General features: G+C 41.7%; 1 protein-coding gene across 4 annotated transcripts in view; it reads right to left on the bottom strand.

Annotated features, from left to right (window-relative positions):
• The window catches only part of LOC129726525 (homeobox protein cut-like), a 310,880-nt gene that overhangs the window by 42,893 nt on the left and 251,267 nt on the right, over positions 1 to 16,720 (bottom strand). The window contains exon 1 of one of the 4 annotated variants that reach the window (XM_055683343.1): positions 15,338 to 15,769. The exons of the other annotated variants lie outside the window; for them this stretch is intronic. Within the exon in view, the coding sequence (XP_055539318.1) occupies positions 15,338 to 15,343 (6 nt within the window). The 5' untranslated portion in view covers positions 15,344 to 15,769. Of the gene's footprint in view, positions 1 to 15,337; positions 15,770 to 16,720 lie in introns of those variants that run through there. 4 annotated transcript variants of the gene reach the window in all.

A 16,720-nucleotide genomic window follows, 5' to 3' on the forward strand; every position in this document is an offset into this window, starting at 1 on the left:
ACGGTTGTGCACCTGAATTAATCAGGGTAATGACTTCCACAACCGGCAAAGTTGTCATCTTCCTGGCTTCAGCCGCACGACCGTTAATGAGTGTATCAATTTCAATAGATTGATGGCTTGCACTGTCACAGGGAAAATTATGGAAAACCGCGCGCGAATACACACAGCAGCTGCCATCATTCCTCGCTTCCCTCACCGATCCTTTTCCGGCATCGGTTTTCGATTCAGTCAACCGACTCACCGCGTAAAGCCGCACTCGCTACACAGTCGATGGCAGCGATGAATAGCGAACAAATCGTTAAAATTCAAGTGGTGGCAAACTTTCAAGTGCTGTCTCCTGCTTTTAATTACGGCATCGCTCTTTTTTTCTGCACCAGCTCCGGTATCAAAACCCCACACTCCGGGAGCCGACCTCGGATAGATCAATACGCGCAGGGATCTCTTCCGGTTCCGTGGTTCGAACGGAGCGCAATTACATTACCGAGTTGTAAATGTACAAATAAATAATATTTTTCAATATTTTTTCCCCGGCGATGGTCGCGCTCGTTTGACGCTGGCAGGTCCGTACTTCCCGGCCCGGCACTTGACACAGAAAGGATGAGTGGATGTCGTTTCTGGCTACCGTCGTCGTCGTCGTCGAAAAGATCCGAAGGAAAACGCGAGGCTGGCGGGTAACCACGAATTCGAGAATAATGTGATAGATAATCTTGATGATGCTGGCAGACTGGCTGCCGGTAGACATCATTGTACAGCCGAGACTGATATTTGCCCCGAAAAAGCAGCACATGAAACAGAAAAGTAACGGTCGAGTGATTTGAAATGGTAATACCAAGAGGTATATATCATTTTTTGGCTTCCCGCTTCTTTTTTTTTTCTATTTGCCAGGCCAGTGTTCCCACCAGCAGCCCGAGAAAGACTCATCAAGTAATATCTGGAAGCCTCCTGCCAGCTGCTTCGAACGTGTATTTATAAAATTTATATCTATTTACATACATCTAGGCGCGCCCGGCTGCTGGTCGTGTGTGGTCCTTTTTCCGTCGAGGACATGACACCGGAATCGGGACCGAGAGCTAGCTTGAGTTACATTCGACACTCAAACTCCTGGGTTAGGTTTTGAATCAGAAGAGAGCAAAAAAATCTGCACAAGCAGAAATCCCTCCTGGAAAGGATTATTTTTTCACCTAATACTAGACGACTGACTCGCAACACATGGCCTCTGGTCGTTTGCTCACTCGTTCGTTGGCTTCCGCATGAATTATGGCGGCAGCAGCAGCTCTTGGACTCGAAGACTGTTTCCTATATCGCTCACCACAGCGAACAGACAGTTGATCTGGATTAGAAACCTCAGCTTACGTAATGTCAAAGTCGAACTAAAAGGAATCCTGTGTCCGGTGTTGGCAGCAGCAGCAATACGCCAAAGGACACACCGGGCAATAGTAATGAAAATAAATCGACACCGCAGAGCGCATCCGTCGTCAGTGTGTGGATTCCTATTTACATTTGGCCCGGATCATAAATTAGTCAATATTTGGTTCACTCGCCTGGGTTCCAGCTCCATCGTAGACGGCATCACCGTCGTCGTCCACTCAATGATTAATCAAAAGTTACACCATCCAAGCAGGCTGTGAAAGCGAAAAAAAAACCGAACCCCGGGCGAGTACACCAAAGAGAAAAGCACTCATTTGACAAATAATGAAAAATTGACATTTCGCATGGTTCCCCTCCTCTCGGTCTGTCTCATTCTACGACGGTGGGTTCGATCAGACCTTCCCTAGTCTCCCACCGTAATCATCATAATCGTAATAAATGGCATAAGAATTAGGTGCGCCAACCCCCGGACGCGCGTTCGCCCGTATTTGTCATCATTAGTCACACAGAGTCGCGGAACGTCAAACGTAAATCCTCCCCATCGGTCCAGAGGAGTCCGGTTCAAATCTGTAATTAATATCGATTTTTATTCGCCAACACGCCTTACATTGTTTGCTCTTCGTTAGCGTCGACGTTCGATCTTTTAACGCGCCACTTTTAACCTAATAATCTTCAAATATTATTTCAAAACATTCCCTCCACTCCCGTGGGCACTAGAAGCACTTTTCAATCCTTTTCGCTGCGAGGCCCAGCGCCGAAAATCGAACGACCGGCAATAACAATCACAGCAGGCTAGCTAGCCAAAGTGCGGATGATTCACCACCGGGACTAACTAGACCGAAAAACATCGCATTTTGATAGCTCTGTCTGGCCCAAGAAGTTCGGTAGCGGGAGGCCATAATCCAAACAATCCGTTCGGTCCGTTTGGAATCGAGAACGGATGGATCGACATGATTTGAATGAGAGATAAAACAAGAAAAGTGTGTTCTTTGCAATAATGGCGGTGTTTCACACCGCGTTTTTTATGGGACTGGCCATTCGAGCAGGGGGTTGGTTCCTCTTCCGGCTGAGACACTCGGGAAGTATTTAAGTTGCGTCAATCCATCCTCGCACGTGACGGTGTTTATTTTCTCTCCTTCTCTATCTTCTTTAGGGATAGTGTTGCCACTGGATTTTGGACTGGATGAGTGACCATCGAGCCGCCGAGGGGTGACCAAAACGGGTGAAATGCGATACGACGAATATATTTCATCTTTTTTTTTGTCGTTGCCGGAAACAAAAAGCAACATGCAAACACGGGGACCTCCATTGAGAGCAGAATCCAACAAAAAGTGGAAAAAATATAAGTAATAATCATTAGAAAGGGAACCGAAGCCAATGACAGCCGAACACGGACCCGGACCCGGGTTCCTTTTGTGTGCGGGAGAAGAAAAAAATGGCAGAGCGCGGAACCCTTTACCCGGCCGAAAAAAACGTGAAGTACCCACATTCACGCGGTGAACGATGGAATGTTTTTACATCACAAGAGAAGTGTAACATTAGAGAGCATAAATTTATGCTCGTATGAAAAACGGTGGCGTGAGTGCGTGGAGCGGGGGTAGGCGACCCGCACGGCATCCCGGGAGCCAAAACAAACGCCCCGCCTGGAGATAATATCTAAGATCCGTCATTGTGTCATATCAAGATCGGTGAAAAATGGCCTCCCCCTTCGCGCACAATGCGCTCTCGATGAAACAGTGTGCCAGGAGCCGGGAACTAGAAGCAACCGCACCCGTGATGGGTTGTCTGATCCATTAGCGAAACTGCTGCTTTGTGGCTTTCTTTCTCCTGCTGCGGATGCTGTGTCGGAGCCACGTCGAACGAAAGAAGAAGCCGAGCCAACCGAGGACTCATTATTGAAATGCATTTCCGTAATGGATTTATAGACATCGGTGAATGAAAATAGATAATAGCGATTTTTCTCCGGACCGTTGTCTTCGTCGTGGCGTAATGTGACGAAGGGATCCACGTTAAGTGATATGGAAATTATCCTTTCCCGAGCTAGATAAGGGTGATTAAGCTGGAGGTCGGTTGGTGCCTTGCGTTGTACATACCTGGAAGGGGCAGAGAAGAGAAGAAAAACATTTGTAAGGTTCGATGCTTTAGTTTGTTGAACACGATTTATGCTGCAACTATAAATCATAATCAAATTAGACGCAATCCGGACAAAAAGTGGGACCCCTCAATTAGGACCGGAACCCGGCTTCGGACTATAATTCATTTAAAAGCTAGGCAACGAATTTTAACTGATAATAAATGTGTGTAACTCTTTTCAACGCCGAATAGTGCGGGCCCCCGGTCGCTTCGGTGTGCTCCCCGGTAAGCCGGTATTTATCCCAAAACCCTCGTCTCGAGTGTCCTTTTTTCGGAAGCCATCCGAAAAATGAAAAACAGCAATATTTGCTGCATAATTTAAATTCGAGCTTCCGCTTTCTGTTTCAGCTTTTTTGATTGAGAGTTATGGTTTGAGTGCATGATGCTTTGGAATGTGTTTCACTTCTCGATGACTCCCATACTCACGTTAATGGCAATCAGTAAAAATTTTACTAGTAGCTATGGAACTTTTCGTTATTGTTGGAGATTTGGAAAACTAGCAAAGGGAAGTTTGTACGAATAAAACACGGCATGGTATCCCTATGGTTTACGCGTGCCCTGAAAAGACATTCGACCAGCCAAGAAGGAACGATCCCCTAGCTGTCATCCGCCGGGGAGAATGTCATAAAAATCAAATGAAGCAAATGAGCGAAAAAATCTCCACCATAAATTTGTGCGACTGAATTTAATTAGCCAACCGTTTCCCTCCCATTCGCCCACAAGTATTGCCTCTTAATCAGTGGAAAATCCGGCGCTCCTCGTTCGTTTAATTTCCCATTAAAATACGCCAGCGCACGTCGAGGAACCGCAGAGCTGCAATGAAGTGTCCTGGTCGAAGCTGGCATCAATTGCCGGGCCAGATTCTCGATAATAATCTCTAATCCAATAATCATTATCTAGCGAAATTGGACTTCTCCCATCCCTGCCCGAATGTACACTAGCCAGAAGGACTATAAACCTGCTACGGTCACGCTCGAAGGCTATCGGCTTTGGCTGCCGTCGACTGGGGCCACATCGAAGTCGAATAAATTCTCCCTCAACTGTCGTAGTTGTGCCGATTTTTAGCCGATTTTAAAACCGCTCATGCTTGTCATTGGTATCGCTTTTCTCCTTCTTGACCGATCTTTCGTTACTACTTAAGAACGGGACTGAGAGAAAAGAAAAAAAAACTCAACGCTAGTTAATTCACCGTCAAAGCTATTCAATTAATTCCCCACCACCACACCGTGGGGTGGAAGATGGAGCATATCGACGAAACGGATCATTCAATTAGAAACAAGTTGCGGACGATGGCGAGGAAAGCATCCGTCACACTGGTAATCCCAATTACCGCGAATAACGCGGCCGGAATCGCGTGAGCCTGATTCAATCAAATTAATGTCCGTGTCTTGTGCGCCAGAAAGGTGGAATCCTCGCTGTTTACATTCCTGTGTCCTGTCGCTTCCCGATCCGATGGCTGAGCGATCAAATTTCGAAGGGTGGCTTTTGTGGCAGCCGACCAAAACGAAAAAAAAGAAAGCTACTCAAGAAAGTAAACACTTCGCCATCGGGCGGGTTTTGACTATCAAAAAATACGACCCATCAATACGGGAATGGAGCTCTTCTGATTGGACAGGGTGCGCGCTGATGACGACGGCCAGGACGCGACACCACCCCCTTTCGAAAGACGAAACGATAATAATGATATTAAGTGTCTTTAATTGTTTAATTAGGGCAGCGAAGCGTTAAAATGACGTCCCGCCATCCAGGAGGGAGAAAGAAAAAAAAAAACTTCTCGAAGGAAGAGGCTATGGTTATCGCTTTTCAATTAATATTCAAATGCGAGGCGACTAGAGTTTTAACGCTCCGTAACCTTTTTCAACGGGAGCGCGACGGCGCAGGGATTGGTTCTGGACGATTGCCAATCGCTTCTTCGTGGAATTGATTTTCAACCTAATTTTGCTGAGGTGGAAAATCATTTGTTTGCTTCTCTAACCGGGACGTAAGGGTTGATGTAGCATGATAAGCTGAGCGTGTTTTTCTATCAATTCTGTCAACTGTCAATTCTGTCAATCTGTCAATTGTACCCAAGTCTACTCTTTCCGCCCTACCAGACGAGTAGATTCCGGTTCAAGCAAACTGTCTCCAACCCTCGAGCCTCGAACGGAGACATCGTCCATCGAATCCCATTTATCATTTGGCACAATATTATTCCAAACGGTTCCACTGGGTTTCAAAAATGGATAGTTTTTCGTCGTCCGTACGTCTGGGCTGGAGAACGGAAGAACGACCGCCCATCATAAATGAGAGATGAATCCGTTGTCCGTTGCGGGTGAGGCTGAGTCTCCAAAGTCGAGAGTGTGGTTTGATTTTCCCCCCTGCCCTCCTTCCAAGACCGGTTGTCCGGTTTCTAGCTTCCCAGCGCAGATTTATAATATTAAATAATAAAATATCAAAAATGCAAAAACGGCAACGATCGGAAGAAAAGTCCTTCTGCTTCGTGCTGACTGTCTTCTTCGATGGAGACGGAAGAGCTGGGTTGTTGTTACAGTCCAGGGGATGAGGGGAAAAATGTCACTCTTCTTTTTGGCTGCCGGCGCCGGGGGTCGGTTAGTTCGTCATGTGCTTTTGCGTCCGGAAATGTGACTAGTTGCGACAGTCGGCGTCGGTGGTGAGGCAATCGACAGACGGGGTTCATAATCAAAGTTGATTTTTGGAATACAAATTTTTCGGAATTTTGATTAAAAATATCTAGTCGTTCTTCGAGAGTGGTCGTCGCATGCCCGGTCCGATAGTTGTCTGGCGAGTGTCATTTTTCCGCCCAGCCATCGATTGGAACGGGACTGACTTGGTGCTGAATTTTGTGAATGCAGTATTAATAATACTTCTTCCGGGTGGAAATTATGGCATACCGATCGGATTGCAGGGGGTTAGTGCAAGGGGAAAGATTGTGTAAAAATATCCTCTGGCTAAAAGTTCACAATCGAATGAAGTTATCCTTTGTCGGAGGTTCCGTAAAAAGCCGAGACTGACGATAACAATGCGAGGTAATTAATGCAATTACGGGAGGGAAGTTTTTCCACCTTCACTCACTCGATCGCCGACTTTGACGGGAAGCGAAACGACAGACACAGACAGAGCGAGAGAGTATGTGAGTCCGGATACGGGAAGATTTCGCGCTCGGTGCGATACAAGTGTGGGACTGAATTTAATTTTAATAAATTTTTAGTCACTTTTTGCGGCACTCGTTCAAATTTTCTTAGGGGTTTGGATGGCTTTTCCAGGTGACGTGTTTCAGACAGTTCCAGGCGCAGTGCAGCGCAGCACAAGGCGAGACTGTGGAGAGGCTACTTGAGCATAAATATGAATTCCAACTAGCGAAACCTGAACGGCAGAGGCTGGTAAATTCGAGGGCCATCAGCCAATGTCATTTTTGCGTTGGAAACAAAACAGCAAGTAAATTACCCTATTCTTCATTGTGGGTCAGAAACTCAGTGACTTAATATCAATTGAAAACACTCGGAAATTCACACTGATGCCGTAATTCCCCCCTCTATAGTTTCAATCACTCGTTCTCGAATGGAATCGAACCCATCCAGAGACGCGCAACTATTCATTCAAAGCATTCATACAAATTTCATCGTTTCCCCAATTCAGCTTCAACACCTCATTGCGCGTCGTTGGTGAGAGCCGGAGCCAGACACTTGAGATTAGGCAGAGCAAACCCCCTTTTCATCAGCCATTCAATCGAATTCAATAAATTAATTCAAGAGCATGTGATGTATCTGTTATAATTTATTAATAGAATTATTAAGTGACGGGAGCTGGAAGCCTATAGCTGCTCCACTTTGCCAGAAATCCCAGTCACAGTCACGGCAGATAAGATTGGGAATGTGTGTAATTTCTCACTCCCTTCCGGTTACACACAGCTCCGATCGTGTACGGTCTCCCAGCCAAGTCAGAGTCAGTCAAATTTATCGAAAGCATGTGAAAACGATGCTTCCGCCGGTCGTTCCTCTCAGCCAGAACGCAGAACGCAACATGAGAAACATTGATGACGACGACGCTGATGTGGAGGACGTCTTCGGCGAAGTCGAGCTTTCTTCGGATTTTGTTATTAGAAATTCAAAGATAACACAATAAAATTGAATATTAATTGAATGATAAATAATACTCCACAGTTGGTGCGCTGCACCAGCTCTGGATTTGGCTTTAGAATTTGAATTTCAATACATGGCTTTTGCAGCCTGGCAAACCGATGATGGGCGGTGGAGCAACAACATTTCGGAAACTATTCGCCGACTAGTCGGAGGAGCTTGGCTGCTGCTGGCCTGAATTGGAATGAATTACTAAACCAATTTATGAAATATATGCAACTCGGTCGGGTGAACTTCCCATCCCGGACCCGGACCCATGAGGACGCAGCAGCAGACCTGCTGAAGATGTGTGCGATTTGCATGCACACAGACTGTGATGGCGATGACGATGACGATGGTGACGACGACGACGACGACCGGGACATGGAATTGAATACTAAATTGATCGTTTCCTTATTTCGATAACTTGTTATATATTATTACACATATAAATTATGACTAACAGCAGTGGCAGAGCTGCAGCAGTCAAGCTGTCTCATATGCTTGTGAAAGCATAGGCGACACACACTGGATAAGGTAGATGAAGGGAGACAGCAACAGTGTATCACTATGATCATCAACATCAGTACGGCTCTCGAATAACGGCCAGATTATCAGCCACCGGAATTGGTTCAGTTTGCCAGCCGGCAGCAACAGTGGGAAAATGCATTTACGGGTGTGTGTGTATGTAAATGCAAAATCCTTCAGTGCAGGATGGAGCACCGCGAGGGTGCAGCTTTAGCGACGGTTGATGTGCGTATGAGAGTTTTTTTTTCACATATCAACAAACGCGTGCTGCTTTGGTTTGCTCCACAATGATGAGAAGTACTTGAGTGTTCTGGCGGGACATCAGCTTTGATAGTGATGCTGATAGCGATTGAAGGTATTTTTATGGGTTTAGAAGAATAGAAATAGAATTTGAAAAGAAAATGCGCACCGCTTGTTTTGTTTGTCTTCGAGGTTCTTTGAAGCGGAATTTTATATTTGTTGGAGGCGAGTGAATTTAGGATATTTCTTGTCATTGACGGGAAAGTTCAAACAAGTTTTCTAGTTTGATGTTAGTGAACGACGGTTTTGTTATAACAGGTTTCAATATCATTCCTACTAATGATGATTGTCACGTTTATTTGTAAACTATGAAACGATTGCGATAGGCAGGAATCAAATGTTACTTTTGGATCGTCAATCTCACAAGAAATATCTTTAATTGCAACTATTTTCTTGAGTGAAAAAGAGAAATAAGCACATATAAATAGCCTTTTACATAAGGTATTTTCGATTTTATCCTTTTAGCATTGCGATAATATTTTTCTTAATGTTTTTCTGGGAGATTTGCTATGAATTTTTTTCTATGGAACTTTTGCTTTTCTATGGAATTTTTGCTAAGAAGAAGATATTAACAACGTTTCGGTTTATTCTAGATTTCGTAGGTAATGTTCTAAGGTATAGATGTCATCTTATATGTTTGGAGTCGCTGTCAGCCAGACGTGATAAAGTGCAGTGTCTCTTCGATTTTTTGATGTGCTTTAAGGAGTAATTGACTGCCCTGCGTTACTCGAGCAAATGCAAGTAAATGTCTCTCTTCGTCATTTCCGGAGCTATACTCTACTGGCTTCCCGCTACCACAGAACCAATTATGGATACAACAATCCCCTGGAGAAATGTATTCGCTTGTTAAACGATGTGTGCGATAAATTTGATTTTAACATGGTTAGAAGTATTTTTAAAAACCGCACTAGTAGACTAGTTTAGTTGTTAGAATATCATAGAATAAGTTTACAGTCTATGCGATATTTTTGTCGAAAACGGTGGTGTTAAATAAATAAGGTTATCAAACCTTTGCTATTAACTAAAACTATCGGAATGATTCGGAAGCTATTTTCAAATTTACGGAGATTTATTTGCATGGTTTAAATAATTCAAAAGACTCAATAAATCTATGCTTGTTGCTGGAGAATCACGAATAGCCCACAAAAATGGTATATTTTCATGAAAATCTCAAATTTTCTAATCTTTATATTGAGATATTTTAAAAACATTTGCATTTAGAATTGGTCACCAAGAGCTTTATGATTTAAAAATACTGTTGGAATCTAAATGAATGATTGCAATTTGATTATTTTTAAAATCTACAAGGTATACAGTCCTAAGGGTTGTATGAAATGATGGCGTAAAACTAACCAATGTAATTAGAGGGCTTCAAATAACAAGGCTGCAGAGTCCATGTAGTTACGTGGGCAGTAGTGGATTCGAATCTTGGCAGAATCAGAGAATCACGCATTTATTTGACGCGGCACAAGCTTGTGGTGGTAGTTGAATAAGCAGCATGAATTTCTCTTAATGCATTAAAACAGAGTTAGATGAGATGAGAAAGGTGTTGTCGTCTTATTTAAATTCGATCAAGTCAAATTTATTATATGAATTTAACTCTGAAAATGATTTCTAAGCCAAGGGCTCACTAGAAACATTAGAAGATATGTCGAACGAAATTATCAGGACTGGTAATGACTAAGTGACTCAACAAAAGAGGAATTTTAGAGATCAAATGCCTGAAAAAAGGGACCAGAAAGAGACCATAAAAATTTATTTAATTTAGGAAGAAATTCAGACTATGAAAGGAGAAAATGAGTGGTGAAAAGGCTTGTAAATTTCAGTATTGTGTTAAGAAAAAGAATTTGAACGTTTAACTTTTGTAGCATGATTAAATGTTTAATTTTTCAGAATTTTATCATAAAGGCAGTGCACTCCTGCTCCACTGCCAACTATTTTACGATGCAATTTTCAAGTTTGAAATTAAAATATACCCATTTACAGAAAAATTCCACCTAAGTTTTCAACTGTAAAATTAACATATCTGGTAATAGTACCGGTCACAATTATTTTATTTTTTTTTTTTTGAATTACTTGACTAATTTTTGTCAAATTGCGTCACACAGAATATTTATAATCAAAAGATATCAGTAAAATTTTAACAGAAATTATGAGTAAATCAGAGAACCAGAGAATTTAATCATTAAGAATGCCGTAACTCGAGTTTCGCTCATAGTACCTTGGAGCAAAAAGTGTTTTTCGTGTAAAATTTTCTTAGGAACACGATGAAAATACTTATTTGAAATCAAAGTATCATTTGCCGAAAAAAGCAATGTCATTTTTTTAATGCAAAAACTACCTATCCGGCAACACTGCCACTTAAAATTGTTAATTTTCGTTTGGAAACGTCAACTAATTTCCGCAAAAACTATGTAGTAGTTTATTTTTAAACATCATGCTTTTGTAACAAGGCTTTTAAACGAAAAATGGTACTTTTTCCGAAAACGCAGATCGGAAGAAAGCTTGGCGTGGACTGAGCTGCACCAAAATCGGGATTTTTGCATAATGACATTATATGAACAATATTTTAAACTTTGGGAATACAAAATTTGAGAAGGTCACGTTTGAACTTTTTTGTGAACACTTGAGGTGAAATGACCCATATATTACATGTCAAGTTGAAAAAAAAAAAACAAAACAAAAAACTACTAAATAATGTTGAAATTATATGGTATTGAAATGTAAAGAATAATCTTCTGAATACGTTTTTTTAAATGAACAAATTATTACAACTATTCTACGCTTCTTACGAGTGAAAACTTTTCTATTATTTGTTATTTTTTTTCGATCAGCATTATTTTTTTTTTCGAGACATCAGTTTTTATTATGTTCAAACAGCAGCTTAATAAATTGTTAAAAAAAGAAGTTCGTTACGAACTTTTTCGAAAAAACCGTTACCTTCGAGACATCAAATTAGTCTAGGCTCATGGAAGCAAACATTACACGACTTGTTGGGACGGGGAGATTCTGTTGATTTTTTTCTGATCATTAGTGTCTACTTACGCCGTTTGTGCCAGTGATTGATTCTTTGTTCACAAAAATTCAGCCTTGAAACATTTCATCAAATTTGACCGCGCCATGAAGTAATAATGATAGCACTGGTCGATAAAAGCGAAAAAAATTATACCCAAAAGCTTGAAATAACCATTTCTGTGAATTCGGTGCCTCTAGTGTATAGAGATGTACGTCAAAGTGCAGCAGAGTAATTGCTCACCGGGTTCGTCACTTCAACGTTGGCTTATGGTTAAACTCATTTAAGACTATGAAAAAGTTATCTTAACTAGGGGCACCAGAACTTCCAGGAATGGTTGATAAGTTGAAATCTTTCATTTCTTTCCTAGTTTGAGTTCAAGGGCAAAACCTGAGTTTGCCAGAGAACTAATTCTATTTTCACAAAAGCCAAGAGCTCAATTAAAATTGAATCCACTGAGCGCAGTACTGTTTACTGTGCCAGCATGTTGTAAAGTTTCAATGGAAAATGAATTTCAAAACAAAAAAATCATCTTTGTGTTGTATTAATATGAAACAAAAACTTGAATTCAAAATAGCTTGAAAAATGATGCATTTAGGAGGTTAATCATTATAAGCTTTTCAATTCAAAATATCCACCTGAATCTTTTAAATTCATCGGGATATATATTTTCAAAATCGGTGTTGTACTGTCTCCTGTTGTAGCATGTTTTCCTCCAAGACATCAGTTTTAATAACATGCTATCAGCAGATTGTTAAAAGGAGGTTGATGCGAACTTCTCGAAAGAGCTTTACCTTCGAGACATCAAAATAGTCTAGGCTCATGGAAGCAAATAATTGTGGACCTAATGGGACAGGAAGATTTATTTATCTACTGAGAATTGTTCAGTTTTTTTTTCTATAGATTTATTACATATTTAACTAAACTTATTTTTTAACAAATATTTAAATAATCATCAGAATGTTTTACAAAATATTTCCTATTTGCCCATCGAATTTCTCAAATGCTCCTGTGATACAACAAACTAGACTACCAGCTTTTAACTTTATGCTCCAGCTTATATAATAAATAGCTAACCATTATGCAGCTTTCTGCTTTGGATCGTTATAAGCTTTCTGCTTGGGTTTGTTATCTTTATCAGCAGACCCCTTGCTTATAATACCTCATCAATACTGGAAAAGTTCACATTCAACCTTTTCCTTATATTTTGACGTCCAATAATGAATTTCTTTAGTTCCGATGCATTTAAATCCGGTTGCTTACATATCTCACAATTTCCATCTACCAGCTTTCCAATGCTGTATTTTTCTTTCTATAAAATATCATCATTACCTATAGCAGTAGAAAAATATTGGATGTATCTTTAGAGCATAGAAAATTAAAATTTATGTTTTGCCAAATTGTCGGCCAGTTTTCATCAGGGTAGTCTTCTTCCACTTGAACTGGAAATGCAGCGTCATTCTAAATATGTTTTACAACTGTTTGGATGTTAAAGGTCCATCATCTGTCTCTTGTACGATAACTAGCGTGTCTCCAGTCCATTTTTTTGCATACCTAGGAGTTTTGCACTATTCGGGAAATGTAGTAGATACTCTTACACCGCTGTATTGTCTCTATAGATACCCGAATATGAAATATTTTTTAGAAGCAGTACTTTGCACTTTAATTCTGGGTCAACCAAATGTAAAGCCCCTCTATTGTGATCGAAAAACAGCTGGTCTTTTACAACTGTAAATCCACGCAAAGAAAATTTTTGATTTTGGCCAAGTGACAATTTTCAGGAGGGAAAACCTGCGCGATGTACCAGAATTTGGAGAATATAAATGTGTTAAGAACACATACACTCATGCCACAAAAGCTACAGTTTTACGAACCTGTGCCAGGTGTCGGTTGGATGCTGGAATCACCCGGATCTTAGATAATACACAAACACGTTTATAAAACATACTTTCTCGATTGGGATTAGTTACCTCATGCTATGTAGATGTAAGCGATATTAATTACTACTGACTAGATTAGATAACATGATTTTGAATCCTAATCTCAATCAGCATTTGCGGTGAAAGAAATGATAATTTGAAAAATCAAACTCTTTGTTGCTCTTAACAAAAATATTCAGGTCATCAACGTAGGCAATAACCTTAAAAAATGGACCAGAGTATCTAGTAAGTTATTACTAAGCTTGCTTATCAATAGTTTAATGTACAAAACGAACAGGATCACGCTCAATGGACAACCCTACTGTACTGAAGATTTGATTTAAACGTCATCAGTTAAATTTCCATTGAATTGCATTTTCTATGTCTAGTTTTGGTAGCCCTTGCTTATGTATTTCGGAGTTTTTTTTTCTAAATTATATAGACCAACTATTTTTTTAACACAAGCTGACTGTCTTGAACCCAGCAGAAACGGTAACACGGTAGTGTTTCGATGTAATTATGCAGATTCATAATCTTGCCTGTTTTCGAAATCAAACTAATAATCTCAAAAGATTTTTTCAGAAGTTTTCAGGTTCTGCATACGAGTTTCGAAGCTCATTGAATGACAGTTCACCCAGGGACCAATTGTCATTCAAGCGATTTCATCTTCATTTGAAAATCGGACGATATTTCTTAAATCACGTTTTGCTCAAAATTTCACTCTTCTAGCTGATATGTATAGCCAAACCACCTAGTTCTCTTACTTTGAAACCAATATTTTAAATTAACTGCCAAAAAAATATTCACATGTTTTTTTCGTGAAATAATTCGAGTTTTAACATGCCTATTGTTGACTTTTTTCAACTGAGCCAGTCAATGCGATTCCACCAGCACTACAAGAGGTAATTTCTGGTCTGTTTTCGTAATTTTTTCACCACACTGCGAGCCTGAACTTTCTTCCAGTGCTCACAAAAAAAAACCGTTCACATTATCTCACGAATCCAATCTTCTCATCTTGCGGAGTCGTCGCCAGATTTATTTCCACCGATCAAATCTTCCAGAACGGAGACGCGAAAACCCTTCCCCCCTCCTTCAAACCAACCGCCATCGAAAGTTTCCCGACACACTAATGATACCAAAAATAAAAACCCTTTCTTCCATCCAATCCACAGATGATGATGAATAATAAAAAATAGCATTCAAATGAAAAATTGAATTCAAAGACCGCGAGAGCGTACAAACACACAGTAATGCACCATCGAGTCGAAGAAATGAAGAGCAAAAAAAAAAAAAAAACGACGAACCTTCAACCGGATGTCATAAATTATTGCACCGAACCGAATTCAAGTAAGTCGAACTGCTGCGCTTTGAGGACAGCAGTAACAGCAGCAGTACCAGTAGAAGAGTAAATGCATTTAAATCCAATAATAATGACAAAAACCGATCCAGCCAAACCAGGGCTGCACCAGGGTTGTGTGTTGCCGCGGAAAACCGGCACAGGGAAAATGCGTAATGAGCCGGGTTGGGGTCACCAGAAAGTAAAAAAAAACTGCAGTAAAATAAACGATTGGTGTCTTCCCCCTAGGACGGAATGTACCGCGAGTCAAGAAATTCTTGATACGCGGTTAGTTTTGTTTCGACTTGCGACTTGCGTTTGAAACTAGGAAAAAGTCCCTATCAACAGTAGCGAATGCACACAATAATAAAAGGGGGGGTGGCCCCCAGTAGGGGGGGAGGGAGGAAAAGCGCGGGCAAACAAATTCGCATCAAGTGCAGCATAATTCAGCAGCGCTAGCGTTTTGAGCGGAGTGCGCTACTGCACTCGTTTTGCTGCGTTGGAAGGGTAATTGATTTATGTGCAATTTAAAAGTAACATAAATTATTTTCTTAAACAAGCCCGTTTGCTGCCACAGTACGCGAGTATGTCTTCTTAGTGGCTGACTTGCTTCCAGGAATCGTACCTCCATGACGAATTTCTGATCCCCTCCGCGTACACACCACGCGCGGCACTCGAACTGTATCCAGCTGACTGGTAGATGGCGCTGTTGCCGGCAGTGCCGCCAACACACACTGTTCGTAGTCGGGCAAACACAAAAACAAACTTGCACTTGCACTTGCTTGCAAAATCAACCAAAAAAAAAAAGAAACACTACACAAGATCGTCTCTTCAGTCAAGACGACGACGAATCACTGATTATCACTGAAACAATAGCGAAACCAACCCACACACACGCGCGCTCTCGGATTGCACTTGTTTTTCCGCGGCCTACCGACGAAGCGCAGCCAGACTCAAAACACATCTAGCAGGCCGGTGTTCGAAAACTGTTTCAAACGGCGCGGCACTCTACACTGGGCGTTTTTCGGAGAAGTTGGAAAGCGTGATCGCAGCAGGCGCAACCACTATCGTTACTGAAGAGCGCTGTTTATCTTCGATGCGTCAGAACCCCTGCTTTCTGCTGCTGCTGCTGCCTCTTCTGGTTCTTTCGCTGCTGCTATCGATGATGTCTCTGTGTGTGCCAGTGCCAGTACAGCAAAACGGTCTGCGACGGGAGGGAAGGCGCTCTGGTGCGCGGACGCACACGCACACACTGCGACCAGCCCAGTAAAGGTCGTAAAAATTTGAATTAGAGTGTGAGAGAGATCGAATCGCAGGAGATGTGTACGATTGATGGTGCGGTACAAACGGTAAACGTTAGGGGGATCTATTGCTGGTGGTGGTGGTGTATTGGTGAGAGGGGCGGTGAGTGATTGAGAACGAGCACTCACTCTCCCGAAAACCGTTGGATGACACACACTGCTGCTTAGATCAGAAGAAATAGATCAATTCGATAAAAGCGCTATAGAAGTACGGTCCAAGCAACAGGGGAGGAAGGAGAATAATTTTAAGTTCGTCCCTTTTTTTCTATTCCCAGAAAGTAGCTCTGTGCGGTGTGGCCGCGTTTTTTTCTCGATAGATCGTAAAGTGGACTGGACTTGGATCGACAGAAACAAAAAAAACTTAATCGAGGGAAAGAGCTATAAAACGACGAAAGCAAAATGGAGTCTAGAGGTGAATACCGAAACCGTTCCGAGAAATCGAGATCGTTAAAAGTGGAGCTTCGGATTAATATCTGCTCGAGTGTTGCTGCAGCTTCTCGGAACGCGAGCGGTTCCACGTACGAGGAGCAAGCTGTTGGGTAAGTCACACATCCAATTGCCTAATTTTGTTGCTCTTGCTCTCGTACTTGGACAAACAACAGTCAGCTCTAATGAAGCGTATAAATCAAAGTCGGTCGCCATCGCGTTGTTTGGCAACAACCCTTGGCGAGTTTTTATCAGCGCTTGCTGCGCGCTGGATACAAACA

The sequence above is a fragment of the Wyeomyia smithii genome, chromosome 3, assembly GCF_029784165.1.
Source record: "Wyeomyia smithii strain HCP4-BCI-WySm-NY-G18 chromosome 3, ASM2978416v1, whole genome shotgun sequence".
NCBI lineage: Eukaryota > Metazoa > Arthropoda > Insecta > Diptera > Culicidae > Wyeomyia > Wyeomyia smithii.